General features: G+C 35.5%; 1 protein-coding gene across 2 annotated transcripts in view; it reads right to left on the bottom strand.

Moving 5' to 3' along the window:
- Window positions 1-438: 438 nt before the first annotated feature.
- Window positions 439-19679, bottom strand: part of LOC149788527 (scavenger receptor cysteine-rich domain-containing protein DMBT1-like) — a 122656-nt gene continuing 103415 nt past the window's right edge. Inside the window, exons 13-19 of one of the 2 annotated variants that reach the window (XM_089974541.1) lie at window positions 19146-19265; window positions 18294-18416; window positions 14520-14645; window positions 9824-10018; window positions 5777-5972; window positions 2627-2874; window positions 439-1355 (exon numbers count right to left, since the gene is read on the bottom strand). In XM_089974541.1, the coding sequence (XP_089830667.1) occupies window positions 1192-1355; window positions 2627-2874; window positions 5777-5972; window positions 9824-10018; window positions 14520-14645; window positions 18294-18416; window positions 19146-19265 (1172 nt within the window). In that variant the 3' untranslated portion in view covers window positions 439-1191. Of the gene's footprint in view, window positions 1356-2626; window positions 2875-5776; window positions 5973-9823; window positions 10019-14519; window positions 14646-18293; window positions 18417-19145; window positions 19266-19679 lie in introns of those variants that run through there. The other variant, XM_089974542.1, reaches the window with a different exon arrangement.

The raw sequence follows: 19679 nt of genomic DNA, 5'->3' as shown, positions 1-19679 counted from the left end.
GGCGGCTTCTACTTTTGATGGTAGTAGACAATTACTTCCCTCAATTGACGGCATTCGACAATAGTTACGTTAATCAGAGCTTTTACCTTTCGACGGCAGTCGAGAATAGTTACGTTAATGAGAACTTCTACTTTTTTTTCGGCAGTAGACAACTGTTAAGTTAATGACAACTTCTGCCTTTTGACGGATGCAGGAGATATTAGCTAAGTTATTGGCAAGTTTGTATTTTATTTATATGTGTAAAGCTATGTTTCTTGCTAAATTGTAACTACTTAATGGATCGTGTGGATGAGCACACATATCTAACAAACATAAAATCCTAACGGATAAACCATTCCTTTTGAACTGGCTGAAACGAATTGATGTTTCACCATAGCAATTATTTGGATATATTACTATGTCCATAAAAAGAATCCAAGGTACAAAAGAAACTCAAACTTTGGATATCTATTTTTATTTTGTTCAGTCATTTGCTGAAACATACTATCTGCAAGAACTGCATTATTATGTATTTAAAACGGTAACAATGCAAATACTCCGGTACCAAACATTTTTCTTCGAATCTTTAATTATATGTTCATGCAAACACAGCTGTACAAGTTCTTTTAATTTTTTTAATCATTACACATATATAGTTATGATATTAGGCATTACAGTTATGATATTAGGCATTACAGTTATTGTAGTATGCAATAACGCGATAATAGGCATTAAAGTAATGATATTAGGTATTCTACGAAGCTACATCAAGAATATATAGGTAAATTGGTACACCATAAAACACCTAATCGTATCTTAATATCATTGTAGTTAAGCCTTTGCATCCACATTTAGTATAATCATACATGTAGGATATCAGATCCGTAAAAAAAAAAAAATCCGACTAAATAGTGTATAACAATGTAAAATGTTAAGTCGCCTGCTATCGCCATCTTGATATTCACGAAACTGAGATATATTCAGGCAAGTCTACTGTACATTATCTTTTTAAAGAATTCGAGTAAAAAAAGTATGCTACTACTCCAATGTTCACTCATTTAAAATATATATCTGGCGAACGCATTCGTCATTTCTACTTATTGGTGTCAGCAATGATGGGTTCCCATTGAATCTTTGCTCCAAGGATATTTGGAACTTTGGAATGTTCCAAAACGAGAGATATGGAACTGCAACATTCATAGCGTAACACTTTTATGATGTGTGAATTTTCTCTGGCACCGTGATTTGGGACAGAGTTTTTATGGAGAAGTACTGATAATTCTGAGGAAGATAAATAACTCTTTTCTCCAGACCTGTTTCTTTGTTGATTCTGGCCACGTGTTTAAGCAGACGATCACTCCAATATACATATTTACCTGGAAAGAAAATTGTCGTATGTTTAGTATACCTTTCTGTCATGTCAGAATATATATAAATAATCATAAATTGGAATGGTAAAAAATCGTAATATCAGAGTGGACGGATATCAGTATAAACAAATCTGTCTGACGCAAGGCCTGGAGGTCATAAAAATAAGTGTTTGAGTTTGAGGCCGTGCTCCCGGTCAGACCTCAATAAAATTGAACTTCCAAAAAGGGACTCCTTTCTGAAAGGTTGATATAAAACCTCAAGCACAAATTCAACCATATATGTTACGCAGGGCTGGCGCTACCATATAGGCAAACTAGGCAGCCGCCTAGGGCGCTGATTTCAGGGGGCGCATTTTTAAAAATTATAAATTTTGAAATTGATATTTTCTGGGGGGGGGGGGGAGGGGAGGGGGCGCCAGAATCTAACCTTGCCTAGGGCGCCGGCCCTGATGTTACGTAATCTTAGGGACAGCAATATGAACAAACTATGGAATTTATCTGGCACATAGCCATTAAAATATCACAGTCAGTATATGTAATTGTAATTAATATTTTGAAATGTGACCTCTAATATGAGTGATAATTAAGCTGAAAAACTGAACACGTACTAATTTCTTCTGAAACAGAATTTGAACAGCGGTGGAATTCGCATTAAGTTAATATTTATCTTCTCTCTCACTCTCTGCGTATACAAGATCACGAGGGTCATTTCCATTCGGTTGTCGTGCATCGCTGATGTTGCTTGTATAGAATTTCTTTCCTTTCGTGTTTTCTCACTTTATAATACCATTCTACATTAACTTTTAAATAATTGTTTCTCGAAACCCGTCTGTGCACTATATAATGGATAAAAATTAGTAATTGACGTGCTGTCAACATCTAGATGTGACGGTGCTTCCTTAATTACCTAATAGGACTACTTGCTGAACATGTCGTTGCGGACAGAAAGACCTATTTTTATAATAGTCACTGTCCTCAGATATAGTCTAGCATTCCTGATAAATGCTTACAATTGCTGCCAGAGATGATCTATTTGCTCTGTTTTTATACTTCCTTTTGTCAAATTTTTAAACAGCTTGAGCAGAATAAATTGAAATATTATTGCCTGAAACATCATGGATTGATGAAACTAATGCTTTAAGATCAGCCTGCACAATGATAACAATTACACGAACCCTCTTTCCATTTAACTATCTCTCGAATTATGTCCCTTTCACGTTAGTGCGATCGAGGTGATACTGAACATAAGCTAGAGTTCATCCTGATTTTCTAATTACCTATTAGCGTTATCCCTAAAGGTCTTCCCAATTTCTCCACCAGCACCCGTCTTCCAGTTCCATTAAGGAAAATCATCTCCACACTTTGCTTCATGATGTCCGTCCAGTAAAGGCGACTGTTAAGATGATCAATAGCAAGACTGTGAGGCCACATAACGTCCGTATCCACCACGGTTACCCTGTTACTACCATCCAAATCTGCTCGTGAAATTTTGGGGAACGTTTTCCCTTCAGTCCAATAAATTTGTCTGAAAAATCCCAATGCACACATAAAAGCTAGACAATTTTATTCTTCGATCAAAAATTAACAAATCTAGCCACTGTCAGTAAGCAAACATATGCGTTATGCAATAATGCATTTTCCAGCATATTGCTGTCTTGATTGAATCGTGTGATATAAATGGGGATTTCTATCCTGATTGAATCGCGTGATCTTAATTGGGATTGCTATCCTGATTGAATCGTGTGATCTTAATGGGGATTGCTCTCCTGATTGAATCGTATGATCTAAATGGGGATTGCTATCTTAATTGAATCGTGTGATCTAAACGGGGATAGCTACCCTGATTGAATCGTGTGATTTAAATGGGGACTGCTATACTCATGGAGTCATGTGATCTAAATTGGGATTGCTATCCTGGTTGAATCGTTTGATCTCAATGGGGATTGTTGTCCTGATTAAATCGTGTGATCTAAATGGGGATTGCTAACTTGATTGAGTCACATGATCTAAATGGGGATTGCTATCCTGATTGAATCGTGTGATCTAAATGGGAATTAATATCTTGATTGAATCATGTGATACAGATGGGGATAGCTATCCTGATTGAATCGTGTGATCTAAATTGGGATTGCTATCATGGTTGAATCGTTTGATCTCAATTGGGATTGCTATCATGGCTGAATCGTTTGATCTCAATGGGGACTGCTATCCTGGTTGAATCGTTTGATCTCAATGGGGATTGTTGTCCTGATTAAATCGTTTGATCTCAATGGGGATTGTTATCCTGATTAAATCGTTTGATCTCAATGGGGATTGTTTTCCTGATTTAATCGTGTGATCTAGATGGGGATTGCTGTCCTGATTGAATCGTGTGATCTAAATGTAGATTGCTATCCTGATTGAATCGTGTGATCTAAATTGGGATTGCTATCCTGGTTGAATCGTTTGATCTCAATGGGGATTGCTGTCCTGATTAAATCGTGTGATCTAAATGGGGATTGCTAACTTGATTGAGTAATGTGATCTAAATGGGGATTGCCATCCTGATTGAATCGTACGATCTAAATGGGGATTGTTATCATGATTGAATCGTGTGATCTAAATGTGGACTGCAATCCTGATTGAATCGTGTGATCTAAATGGGGATTGTTATCCTGATTGAATCGTGCGATCTAAATGGGGATTAATATCCTGATTGAATCATGTGATCTAGATGGGGATTGCTATCCTGATTGAATCGTGTGATCTAAATGGGGATTAGTATCTTTATTGAATCATGTGATTTAGATGGGGATTGCTGACCTGACTGAATTGTGTGATCTAAATGGGGATTGTTATCCTGGTTGAATCGTGATTGCTATCCTGATTGAATCGTGTGAACCAAATGGAGAGAGAGAGAGAGTGTGTCCGACATTGCGGCTTGCCTTGTTTTCTTTAAATAAATTATGTATACAATACATTTATTTTATTTATATCACATGCAAATACGCAGTTGAGACTGACTTCAAGAAACTGGGTATTGGTTGAATGAATGAACTCAGCACCGCTCTGTCCAGTTTGTCTGCTGCAAAATGTAGTTTTTAACCTTTCGCAAATAATAGCAATCTACTTTGCAAATTCTTTTAGTTTATGAACTTCTATTTTTATTCATACTGATTAAATAAATATAAGACACACTATTGATTTAAACAAGAAAAATGCTTTAAATGAAGAAAGTAGAGCGATACAAACACAGCATGGTCAACCACTTACACAGTGAACGCGCTGGCTTTCACATACCGGCTATAATATTTAAACGTGTCAGAAATATAAACAAAGCGAAATGAAGAACCGGCAACAGGTAATTCAAACATTTAAATGTATTTACAGTTCATCTAAGTTATAATTATTATTTAATTAACATTGTTACCAAACATATAATTGTTTCTTTCCTCCATTTCTAACTTTCCCTTTTCGTTGATTCGTGTGACTACATTATTCCATCATTCATATGTACAGAGACATCTTCGTATGGGCAGACTAAAATCGATCACGCTACTTTTTAAAAAAAAGGAATATCATGCTAACAGACTGTACGTACGAGAGAGAGAGAGAGAGAGAGAGAGAGAGTCTGCAGATAAGTGATACACACACAACTATATATTTGTTATTTAAATTCCGTGTCCCTCAACTTCCAGATATCCGTCACTTAGACAATTTTAACACGAAAACAAAAAAAAAAAAAAATTCTTAGACTAATATCGCGATGGGAAATACTTAAAACACTGAATTTCGTCTGGGAAACACTCGCCATTATTTAGCTTAGCCAATCAGAATCAGTGCAAAAACGAACAAAGGAACAACTATCATTCAAGCAAACATCATTACAATTTTTAAAAAAAATATGTTACACTCTGAAGTCTGTCTTATGTGGTAGCTTTGTGATATTTCTACAGAACACCTACACCATTAAAGATAACTATACAAATCTGCATTGACAATGAATGGAGAAAAAATCCATGCAAATCGAAGGGTTTTGGTTTAAAAATATCATAAATTAAGATATAATAAAAGGTTACAAAACATAAAGTCTACGCTTATTTCAGTGGCGAAAAAAAATTGTTACTCGTAAAGAGGAAATAGTTTGTAATGTCATTCGTGTCTTCGCCACTCGTGACAATACAATGTCTCCCACTTTACTTGATAAATATTTCCTTATACAACCTAAAGAACGTCGATACCCTCTGTGTAACATAGGATGTACAGATATCGAACCTCTATATAGCACAGGATGAACATTTATAGAACCTCTATTAGTACAGGATGTACATATATCGTACTTCTATATAGTAATGGCTGTACAGATATGGAACCTCTATGTAGCACAGGATATGAAAATATTAAACATCTTTGTAATTAAAAGGTGATAAAAGGACGAAAATACTAACCTTGCCTTTCTATCGAAGTAGACATCGATAGGCTCTGTGATATTAGTTGCGATAGTAACGGTTGTCATGTCAAGAAGATTTGTCATGGAAATACTTTGATTATTTTTATTTGTCCAGTAAATGGTTTTATCCACTTGGTTGACAGCTAGCCCTTCGCTTAATTTATTGTCTCCAGTCTTTATCACAATTTCCTGATCTATATATGAAGTATATTAATAAAATAAGTAAGCTTTAAAAAATCATTGTCCATTTATACAAACTTTAAAATTGCAGTTTAATATGAGAAATCAATTAAGATACCGTAGGGGTATATTAACCGTTTTGTCATACATTTTTTGGACAAAATGGTATATTAACCTTTTGGCATAGATTATCGGACAAAAATAAACCAAAATGATTGCCATTATGGCACCCACTTCCTCCACTGAATCTGGACCAAATGATTTGTGTAACATTCTGGCATGGATTGGCCATATGGTAGCATACGAATGTGGTCATTATATTACCTTGATTCTCGGACAAGCGAAAGTGGTCATTATATTGACTTGATTCGCGTGCATGTACAGTTCTTATCAAATCATTTTCTCAGTAAAAATTCAAGTCTGAACTGCATATGGGGCACAAACGAGATGTCTACTTTTTCCATAACATTATATTGTCCGTTTATTGGCTTTTGCTTTTGTTCTTGTTTTGCATAGTGTTCCTAATGGCATAAAAAATTGATTGAATGATAGGTGATATTAAGTTACCTAATTTATATATAATTTAGGACTTTCAGTGACATTTTTAAGGACTAGCTTGGATCCACTTCATAATACTGTTAAGTTCTTCTCACAGTATTCATTTATACCTTTGCTAATGAAACTGTTTGTTAAGTTTTATAAAATTTGTTTGTTCTGCTTCTTAAACACTTGTGACCACATAATCGTATATATATATATATATATATATATATATATATATATATATATATATATATATATATATATATATATATATATATATCAAAGGTCTATGAAAGTTGTAGATGAAAGAAAAGTGCCTTATAAATTTCATTACGGGAAATGTACTGGTCCTCCAAGAACCGTGACATTGTCAAGATGGCGTTGTCCAGAATTCTTTCGAATAATTTTTAACGGTTCCAAAATAATATTATTGTCCAAATTATGAGCACTTTCTGTTTCTACTGAGCAGTTCAAACAATCTTCACCAATAATATCTAAGTACAACATCAAACAATTCTGCAGACTTACAACAGGAGCACAATAAGTGTGAATGATTACAAAAATCTAAATAAATCTGAATGCTTAATTTTCTCCATATATACACTGTATATTGCGACTATACTTCTCAACAGATCCCACCTGACAGCATACACTATTGATTTTGAGTCGCATTAAGCATATTCATGTGACCTCGCACAACCATTCTAAAGCTACAGAATTATCCTCAAAACATCGATATCCCATCAGTCAGAAACTACGCCATAAGTGCAGTTTGAGTTTTATTATTAAGGTTATTATTAATCATTGTCAACACGTATATAAACGTCTATCTGTAGATCTTATGCAATAGAATACTCTTAACAGACTCAAGTCATGTAGGCCAAACTTGACAAAGACATTTTGTACACATTTCATACATGAATAAGAATTATAAAAATTATATAAAAGTCTGTACCAGGAGTTAAAAGTGATATATATATATATATATATATATATATATATATATATATATATATATATATATATATATATATATATATATATATATATATATATATATATATATATATATATATAATGGTATAGTAGGACTTTTAAGTGCATGAGGGAATCCTATGCTGAAAAGGGTCAACGATACGAATGAACAATTGTTAAAGCTGTGTTAGAAAAAATCAAAATATCACAGACGTACACATCCACACCCATACGCACGCACGCATTAATATACGCTTTAGTCTGGGGGGGGATACTGGCCTTTTAATGTTGGAGCAGGATACAATTTAGGGCATAAAATCTGACTTTTACTGTATATCTTTTACAAGAGATTTAGGCGGACTCTGAAATGGGATCTTTGGATTTTGACAAAAAGGAAGTACTAGGCATCAGTTGTAATTGCCGGAAACCATTTTTTCAAGTCTGTAGTGGTAGTGCTAGTTGCCCCCCCCCCCTTAGACTGCTCCAGTGGTCTAGTGGATGCGGGAGGTCGTGGTTTCGATCGCCGGCCGAGTTATACCAAAGACTTATAAAAATGGTACTAACAGCTGACTCGCTTGGCGCTCAGCATTAACAGGTTAGTGTTAGGACTTGTTGGCCTGGTGTCAGGATAATGTGACTGAGTGGGACATCATGATACATGATTGCGACATGACGCCCCAGTAATAGGCATCACTATAAACTGCCACACTGCTGACATCGTAGCGATATGACTGAAACATTGTTAAACCTACGTCAAAAATCCAAATCACTTTCTCTGTCTCTCTCTCTCTCTCTCTCTCTCTCTCTCTCTCTCTCTCTCAGATATACATATATCCGAATTTCGATTGCTGACAGTGATGGCTAAAATCCCTCCAAAATTATGGGTGGCTATATACCTATCTATCTAACCATTAACCCAATACGCACCTACCTCCTTAACTACGTATCTCCCTCTCACTTTCTGACCTTCCTACCTACCTACCTACCTACCTGCCTCCCTCCCTCCCTACATACATACAAGTTTATCTATATTTTCTGTAATTTCTAGTATATGATTTTTTTAATACAAAATTTAATTATTTTATTCATGGTCGTAAACTATAGATATATGTTTGTTTAAATTGTGCGTGTAAGTTGGCTCTGTTGAAAACACAAATTATGTAGGATCTTAAAATTGATGTTTATGTACTTGTTGACAATTATTATCGTTATAAGAAGACCTAAATTGTAACCTATGTTGTATTTTCTCAGTGACTGATGTGATATCGATGTTTCCAGAATAATTATGTGGAATCCCACTGGTTGCGTGAGGTCATGTAAATATACGTAATTTGTCGTAAATCAATGGTGTATGTTGTCACATGGAGTCTATTGCGAACTAAAGTCACAATGAACGGTGTATATAAGGAGAAAAATAAGCATTCATTTTTAATTTTCATTCCGATTTCTGGAGACATTCACACTTTTTGTGTTCCTGATGTAAGTCTGCATACATATTTTATGTTGTACTTAGATATTTTAACATATGTTTGGACTGTTCAGTGGTGATGGAAAGTGCTCATTATTTGGACTCTAATATTATTCTAGAACTGTTACAAATTATTCGAAAGAACTCTGGACAACGCAATCTTGATGACGTCACGGTTCTTGGAGGACCAGTACATTTTCTGGTATTGAAATTATATGGGATTTTTCATTCGCTTATAGACGTTTATAAGAACCAATTTGGATTCACTTAATTATATTGTACGTTCCTCTCATATTTTTCAGTTATCACTTTAATAATTAAATTGTTCGTTAAGTTTTACAAAACTTGTTCGTTATGCTTCTTATCTGCTACTCAAGTTTGTGATCATATAGACGTAAAACCATGCATGCACACATACATACATACATACACGCACGCACGCACGCACGCACACACACACACACACACACACACACACACACACACACACACATATACATACATAGGGCCCCGAGTGGCCGAGTGGTCTAAAGCGCTTACCATTTCGGATGACTACCATCTCAACTCTGGCTGCGTGAGTTCTAGTCTCAGGCTCGGCTAACGTTGGTACGTGAGAAAACCTGCCAGTAGCTTCTCATGGGTTGGTGGTTTTTACCGGGGTTTTCCCTGGTTCGTCCTCCACCAATTATACTGGCCGCCATGCATAGCCTATCGTGTGCTACAAAATGGCGTTAAACCCTACAACATACATACATACATACATACATACATACATACATACATACATACATGTTTAATAGCCTCACAAGTTAAAAAGAAATAAGTAGAACTACAGAGTTATTGATAAACAGGTAGAAAACTATAATGCCGTATTTTTACCTGAACCGTTTAGGTTTGCTCTATGTATGTAATTTTGGCTGCTCCAATAGACTGTATTGCTCAATCTATCCACATCCAGAAAGACAGTGGAATTGATACCTTTGAGTGGAACATGCTCGGCCACAAAGGCATCGCCTCGTATAGACACAACGACAATCTTATCCCAGGCGGCGAAGACAAAAGAACCATTATTACCTAGGAAAACATTAATTATTTGATAATATTAATTATAATCACTCATTGTCTTGTACTCATCAGGAAACACCTGCACTTTTTAAACACACACACACACACACACACACACACACACATTCTCCAATTTCGTAAGAAAATACAACAATTAACGTACAGTGTGTTAGACAAAAGGTGACATATGCTTTCCCCAATTCACGATACATACAGTCAGGACAGCCAGACAAGTAAGGGGACTGGAGAGATAAAAGTCTAGTGAATATTGGTACAACTTAGTACAACTAGCATAGGGAGAGGAGGGCTAATGTATATTAATACAATTTAGTGTGACAGTAGGAGGGGAGGAGGGCTAGTGTATATTAATACAACTTAGTGTAATACAATTTAGTGTGACAGTAGGAAGAGAGGAGGGCTAGTGTATATTAATACAACTTAGTGTGACAGTAGGAGAAGAGGAGGGCTAGTGTATATTACTACAACTTAATGTGACAGTAGGAGGAGAGGACGGCTAGTGTATATTAATATAACTTAGTGTGACAGTAGGAGGAGAGGAGGGCTAGTGCATATTAATACAACCTAGTGTGACAGTAGTAGAAGAGGAGGGCTAGTGTATATTAATACAACTTAATGTGACAGTAGTAGAAGAGGAGGGCTAATGTATATTAATACAACTTACTGTAACATTATGAGGAGAGGAGGGCTAGTGTATATTAATGCAATTTATTGTAACATTATGAGGAGAAGAAGGCTAGTGTATATTAATACAACTTAATGTGACAGTAGGATGAGAGGAGGTTGGTAGGCTAGTGTACAATTTCTCCTGACAGTTATGAGGAAAGTAGGGATGGTAGGCTGGTGTAAGTTAATACAACATGGTCTGACACATATGAGGAAAGTAGGGATGGTAGGCTGGTGTAAGTTAATACATGGTCTGACACATATGAGGAAAGTAGGGATGGTAGGCTGGTGTAAGTTAATACAACATGGTCTGACACATATGAGAAAAGGAGGGATGATAGGGTAATGTGTATTTTGGCAAGTGTTATATATTTTAAATCATAACATTTTGTAAAATAAACCTGATAGAAAAAAGATTAATTTATAATTTGGTATACTGAATTCATATAAAATACATAAATAGTAACAGTGCCATAATTATCATATTGAAATGTATATACTAGTATAGTATAGGTTATAATTATCATACTGTGATGTATATATTAGTGCAGTAATGCTATACTTATTATATTGAAATGCATATACTAGTACAGTAATGTTATAATTACAATATTGAGACATATTAATACCATATAGGATATAATTATCACATTGATAGTATATGTTAGTATAATATAGATTATAATTTTCATATTAAGGTCTATATACTAGTACATCATAGATTATAATTTTCATATTGAAGTTTATAAACTAGTACAGCATAGATCGTATTTTTCATATTAAGGTCTATATACTAGTACATCATAGATTATAATTTTCATATTGAAGTTTATAAACTAGTACAGCATAGATTGTATTTTTCATATTGAGGTCTATATACTAGTACAACATAGATGATAATTTTAATGTTGAGATCTATATAATAGTGCAGCATAGATTATAATTTTCATGTTGAGGTCTATATACTAATACAGTATAGATTATAATTTTCATAAAGAGGTCTTTATAATAGTAAGTATGGGTTATAATTATTATATTGTAATATATACAAGTACAGTAATGTTATAATTATAATATTGAGACATACTAATACCATATAGGATATAATTATCACATTGATAGTAGATGTTAGTATAATATAGATTATAATTTTCATATTAAGGTCTATATACTAGTACAGTATATATTATAATTTTCATCTTCATGTCTATATACTAGTAAAGCATATATTATAATTTTCATGTTGAGGTCTATATACTAACTAGTACAGTATAGATTATAATTTTCATGTTGAGGTCTATATACAAGTATAGTTTAGATCATAATTTTCAAATTGAGGTCTACATACTAGTACAGCACAGATGATACTTTTAATGTTGAGGTATATATACTAGTACAGCATATATTATAATTTTCATGTTGAGGTCTATATACAAGTACAGCATAGATGATACTTTTCATGTTGAGTTCTGTATACTAATACAGCATAAATTATAATTTTCATGTTGAGATCTATATAACAGTACAGCATAGATTATAATTTTCATATTGAGATCTATATAGTAGCACAGTATAGATTATAATTTTCATGTTGAGGTCTATATACTAGTATAGTTTAGATCAAAAATTCCATATTAGGTCTATATACTAGTACAGCTTATATAATAATTTTCATATTGAGGTCTATATACTAGTACAGCATAAATTATAATTTTCATGTTGAGCTCTATATACTAGAACAATATAGATTATAATTTACATGTTGAGGTCTATATACTAGTACAGTATAGATAATTTTCATGTTGAGGTCTATATACTAGTACAGTATAGATAATTTTCATGTTGAGGTCTATATACTAGTACAGTATAGATTATAATTTTCTTACTGAGGTCTATATACTAGTAAATTACAGACTATAATTTTCATATTGAGGTCTATATACTAGTACATTATATATTATAAATTTCATGTTGAGGTCTATATACTAGTACAGTATAGATTTAAATTTTCATATTGAGGTCTCTATACTAGTACAGTATAGATTATAATTATCATGTTGAGGTCTATATACTAGAACAACATATATTATAATGTTCACGTTGAGGTCTATATACTAGTACAATATAGATTATAATTTTCATGTTGAGGTCTATATACTAGTACTATATATGTTATCATTTTATGCTACGTGAAGTTTTGCAAACTTAACTGTGCTATATAATGACAGTCATTATACTAGCATACCTAAAAGATTGTCTTTTTTGCAGATGGCATCACATTGGTTGACAGTAGCTACTTCCATGTAACTAATTATTAAGAATCCATTAAGATCGTTATTTGTATTACACGCATTAAAAAGAAACTGTTCTGCATATGTTTTATAGAAAGCTTCTTTGCAGGGACCTCGTTATGGGAAGTTCTCTCTTTGCAAGGACTTCTTCATGGGAAGTTCCCTTTTTGCAAGGACTTCGTTATGGGACGCTCCCTCTTTACAAGGACTTCATTATGGGAAGCTCTCATTGCAAGGACTTCGCTACAAAAATGTAGACTGCATAATGCAGCAGACTTATACATGTTTACCATGCTGTCAAGTACTTGCAGACCATTTTTGATATGAATACAAGGGATTTGGTTGGTTACGGTGAACACAGTAATAACATGAATCTTTGAGATTTCGTTTGGTTGCGGTGAACACATTGGTGGATAGATCTTTTTAAATGTAAAATTTTGCAACACACTAAATGCCTTGCTCGTACTAGTAGTATATATTGTTATCCTTATGGGTAATATACAATGCTGTCATTAATGGTAGTCTATATTACTACCGGGTGGTGTATGTTGCTGTTAGTACTGGCAATACAATTCTTATCCTTACCGTAGTATATTTTGTTATCCTTAGTGGTAGTTGTTGTTGTGGTAGGGTTTAACGCCATTTTTCAGCACATGATAGGCTATACAAGGCGGCCAGTATTAATGGTGGAGGATGAACTTGGGAAAACTCCAGAAAGAACCGCAGACCCACGAGAAGCTACTGGCAAGCTTTCTCACATACCCGCATTGGCTGAATCCGAGATTCGAACCGGCGCAGACAGAGGTGAGATGGCAGTGATCCGTAACGGAGAGGGCTTTAGACCACTCGGCCACTCGGGGCCCCCAACATACAAGTGAAATCAGAGAAAGAAAAAAAATGTGTAGTATATATTGTTATCCTTAGTGATAGTATATCATGTTATTCATACTAGTATTATATATTGCTATCCTTAGTTTAGTATATATTGTTATCCTCGCTGGTAGTATATTTTGATATCATTACTGGCAGTATATATTTTGATATTACTGTTGTATATATTGCTATCATTACTGGTAGTATATATTGCTATCATTACTGGTAGTATATATTGCTATTATTACTGGTATTATATATTGTTATCGTTACTGTAGTATATTCTGGTATCCTTACTGTAGTATATATTGTTATCATCGCTGGTAGTATATATTGCTATCACTACTGGTAGCATATATTTTGCTATCATTACTGTTGTATATATTGCTATCATTACTGGTAGTATATATTGCTATCCCTACTGTAGTATATTATGTTATCCTTGTTGGTAGTATATATTGTAATTCATACTAACATTATAAATATTTCAAAATTAGTAATATGTACTATAATGAATAGCATGTTGACATTAGCCTCCATACTCCTTCAAGTTGTTTGATCCACGCAACTTTCCGCACGTGCCTAAACGTAAACCTACGTTTAGTCACCTCCAATTGATAAAATGAGATCAGCTTTTAGAAGAACCAAACAAGTTTACGTACCAATCGTGTCACATGACGCTTCATCAGTCTCGTCCTTACAGTCAGTGTCACCGTCACATACCAAGGTGGCGTGGATACACCTTCCGTCAGAGCATCGGAATGTGCTCGGATCGTCACAAGACACGTCTAAACGAAAGATAAGGATACAAATGTGACTAATACAGAATTTTGAGAACAATAATCTAATTTCTTAATTTAGGATTTATATGTCACACCATTGTGGTGATATATAGATGTTTTGAATGAAAGCTAGATGTATTTGCATGCTATTAGTATGCACATATTAAAGAAAAATTCATAAAACATTGCCCAGATTTCGGACTCTAAAACCGCTATATAGAAGACAAGATGGCCGCTATCGCTTAACCGGCTTGAAGCAGCTGTTCCTTTTTTTAGTGCCGTTTTCATGATATTTGTGCTTGTTGCCTTTTTTCATCTTCGTTATTGTGTTCATTATGTATTGGCTGTTAAATTCGTGTGTGTTTCTTCATCTCCTTGTTTTGGAAACGAGAACAATTAGACTTTTTCTCAGCTGTCTTGCTCCACTGTTTCTGAACAAACCGCCATCACGTGATACTCGTCAGTCAACCCGTTTATGCTACGATGGACCCACATTAATTGCTTTTCACTCCTTGGCTCTCCACGCTATATTGTGCTCTAGACTAAACGAACTGGGACTACATTCATCATTACCTAAATGTAAACAGAAGCGAAAAAACAGGAACGGTTGTTTCAAAGCTGGCCGGCGTAGAACAGGAAGAAGAATCCCAGTTACCTCCCTTATTTCGGCTAAACAATGTAAAAAGATTTCGACCGTTAATTTAGATAACCTAAATCAAATCCCTATTAATTCATCAACCTTTGCGTCAACTATCCAAGAAATACCTCTACGCATTGCATTATTCAATGCCCAGTCAGTAGGACCACCGGAAAAACGCACAGAAATAGTTAATTTTATCAACGACCAAAATGTTGACATATTTTTCCTGACAGAAACATGGCTAAAAACATCAGGCGATGAACCCAAGTGTGCGGATCTAACAACCACTGGTTACTCCATCAAGTGGTTTCCCCGTAATTCTCGTGGAGGTGGAATTGCTGTCATCACAAAGAACTCAATGATAAAACGTCTTAACTACACCACCATTCAATTTCGACCACACATCGTTTGAAATAGTCCAAAACCACACTCACACTGGAGCAAAGGTCAGTCCATTTTTTCTGCCACCTCCTAGCAGAAAAAACAAGCTGGCTGACTCTCTCTTTTTGGAGCAGTTTCCGAATCTCCTGGACTATGTAAATTCGATAGGTGGCAACCTGATTATTCTTGGAGATTTCAACTTTCACTTTGACTGTCCCGGAAACTCAAATACATCAAAACTCATTCCATTAATGTTTTTAACATCAAACAGTCAGTTAACCAACCCACCCATAAACATGGTCACATTTTAGACTGGATTCTTCATAGACCTGATGATAACATTCTACGGTCCTCCCTGGTATCCCATGACCTTGCATCAGATCACCTCTGCATTATATGCCATCTTGACGTATCAGTCCCTAACCCGCTACCTTTATCTGCTATTAAGAGAAACCTCAGTAGGATAAATAGAACTAAACTAATGCACGACATCCAAGCTAACCTAACACCTTGCTTACCTCCTACCGCAGAACAACTCGAGAACTGTTTGCGTTTATTGCTTGACAAACATGCCCCAGCTACCAAGTGCATAGTATCAATTCAAATGTGTTCTCCATGGTATAGCAGTGTATAAGGGACCAGCTTCGCACTGCTAAAAGAGACCGCCGTAAAGCTGAGAGGCTCTGGCTTTCCATCAGACTCACTATTCATAAGCAAATCTATAAAGTCGCTAAGAAGAATGTCACAAATATAATCCATTCAGCAAAATCAGCCCACTACACTACTAAGATCATGGAAAGTTCCAGCTGAAAAGAGCTCTTCGATATTACTAACAAGCTAATGTCAAGGAACAAATCAACACCACTTCCAACTACCTTCTCTCCAGTCGTCCTTCCGGACATGTTTGCAAATTTCTTCCGTGACAAAGTACAAACCATTAGAGATAAGCTTGACACCACAATTTCGATTGACTCGTCGTCACCATACAGTTGGGATACAGAATTTGAGCGGCAACCATTAGCAGCATTTGAACCTGTCTCTATGGATTTTGTACGTACAGTCGTGATGAAGAGTGCACCAAAGTCATGTGAACTTGATCCAATTCCAACATCACTGCTGCTTGAGTGCTTAGATACCGTATTGCCTTCACTAACTGATTTTATTAATACCTCTCTCTCATCCGGAGAATTCCCATCATTTTTGAAAACTGTCATTGTAAAGCCTCTGCTAAAGAAACCAACACTAGACCATAACGATTTAAAGAACTACCGCCCAGTTTCTAATCTCCCATTCATATAAAAAATCTTAGAAAAGGTTGTTCTATCCCAGCTTGTATCTCATCTAAATTCAAACAGTCTTTTCAGCAATGTACAATCTGCATATCGCCCTTACCACAGTACTGAAACTACTCTTCTAAAAGTAGTCAATGACATTCTCTCTGCGTTGGATAGCGGACAGATTACAGTCCTCACCCTCCTTGATTTGTCTGCAGCATTTGACACAATATACCATGATATATTACTTCACCATCTCCAGCATGTATTTGGCATTCATGATACAGCCTTACTGTGGTTCAAGTCCTGCTTGGTCAACAGGACACAAATTGTATCTGCAAATGGAATACTCTCCAGCCCAGTTGATCTATGTTGTGGTGTTCCACAGGGGTCTGATCTTGGACATGTTGTCTTCATTATGTACACTCAGTCGCTCTCAAGTGTCATAGATCATCATCCAGTGTCTCACCAATTGTACGCTGATGACACCCAAATATACAAATATAGCCACCCAACTGAAGTTGATGCTACCATCCAAGGTGTAGAGAGGTGCATTTCTGATGTGAAATAATTAATGACATGTAACAACATGCAGATGAATGATGATAAAACTGAGGCCATTCTGATAATAACACAAAGACCTTCTCATTCACATCCTTTACCTCAAACAATAAATATCAGCAACGCCAACATTAAATTCACACAATCAGTACGAAACCTAGGTGTTATTCTGGACAGTACTCTCACATTTCACCAACATGTCATGAACATATGCAAGGCTGCATATATTGAGCTGAGACTCTAGTCCAACATACCGATCCAATCTCATCCATGTGTACACACCATCAATGCACTTACGCTCCTCTTCTGACAATCGTATACTCATTATTCCCACTATGAAAACAAAGTTATATGGACAGCGTTCTTTTGCATACCAAGGCCCAGCAAAGTGGAATGAATTACCCACTGAACTTAGACACAAAGACACAGTGATCACATTCAAGAGGGCTCTACAAACTCACTTATTTCGACTGCAAGAACAAACTTAAAGATCCAATAATGCTTCCTACCTGAAATATTCTCAGCATGTTATTTTCATTTTTTAATGTTTTTTTTTCTAATTTCATGTTGTTTCTTTCTGTAATAATAGTATTATATGTTTTTTTTATCTTATAGGTGTTTTCTAATGTTGTAAAGCGCTTAGAGCTTCTAAAGATTAGGCGCTATACAAAGTCATCAATAATTATTATTATTATTATTACATCGCAGTCCCTTCCATTGATCTGAAGATAGTTTTGCTTTTAATCAGTGGCCTGTTACAAAGCAGTGAATCGTCTTTCATTAAAACAGTATCATAACCTGCAGTATCACAATTGACTTCGTCGCTCCCGTCTATACAGTCGACCTCACCGTCGCACATCCATTTGGAATTGATACACATCATGTTCGTGCATTGGAACTCTCTGTTGCTGCACCGAACGGCTGTAAAAGAAGGATCGTTGAGATATATGTTATGCAACATAGTCTTGTGGAGTGTCAGTTTTCATCTGATGCTTCACGTCGCAACAACACAGGTATGCTACTTAGCACAGTGTCAATTGGAGTAAAATACCTTGCCCAAGGACAGAGCACAATAGCTGAAACAGGCTGATCCAGTGGTAGGATTCGAACCCACACCCTTTCATGTAATTGTAAAATGAGAGCACTTTTCTTTATTGCTTTTATTTCCTTTTAAAATGTATAAAAGGTTATTTGTATAGAAACTGGATTCGAACCCACACCCTTTCAATCGTGAGTCTGGCACACTAATCACCGAGCCATTCTTATTAGCATATACAACAGTTGCCAGATTTGTTTCATATTTTGTGATTGCTTTAATACTTGTTACTCTTAGGTAATTGTAAGGGGAGTGCACTTTTCTTTATTGCTTTTTTTTCCTTTTTGAAATGTACAAAAGGTTATTTGTATAGAAACTGCAGCCCGATAAATTCACATTGGTAATATTGTAATTCTATTACGTGGAAACTATTCTAAATTTCATGACTTAATTAGTATTTCATATTTCAGAGATCCTGTGGTCTTGGTATCCTGTATTCTAGATATCCGTTCTATATGCATCAAATACTGTTCTAAATATTAGATCTAACAAGCTATCCAGGATGGACCAGTGATCAGGAAAAATACATGCAAATTTCACAGTAGTTTACTTACCACAGTCTAGTTCATCCTCCACTTCCGGACAGTCTATTTCATTGTCGCAAACTTGCGTCGCTTCTATACAAACTCCGCTGAGAAAGCAATGGAACTGGGATACGTTACACTGGAATGCAGCTAAAATGACATATGGCCACTAAATTATAGAACATTTTAATTCTGCACAGTATTTAAAGTTTGAATTCGTGTTCCAAGACGGACAATCATGGCCGCTGTCTGCCTGCTCTACCGTGGGCCTACGTATGTTGTACACAGGTACTAGGCTCTGAGGGCATGGCACATTATGCACCGATTCCCTAACTTGAGGAATAGTACGCGTTGGAACAGTACGCGTTTCCCTTCAGTTCTGGAATACTGTACCTCAGAATGGTCATTATATCTTGTTCTGCGGGCAGTCACCACGCGCTGGTGTTTATTCAATTTGTTATTGACTTCTTATATACAGGGGACCATATAAGTGATATCAGACCGTGTTCAGTTTATATACAAACCATATAAGTGATTTCAGACCGTTTTCAGTTTATATACAGA

This window comes from Sinohyriopsis cumingii, chromosome 11, assembly GCF_028554795.1.
Source record: "Sinohyriopsis cumingii isolate HCF-2022 chromosome 11, ASM2855479v2, whole genome shotgun sequence".
NCBI classification, from domain to species: Eukaryota; Metazoa; Mollusca; class Bivalvia; order Unionida; family Unionidae; genus Sinohyriopsis; species Sinohyriopsis cumingii.
The sequence above is the reverse complement of the archived record's forward strand: the minus strand, read 5'-3'. Positions and strand labels throughout refer to the sequence as shown.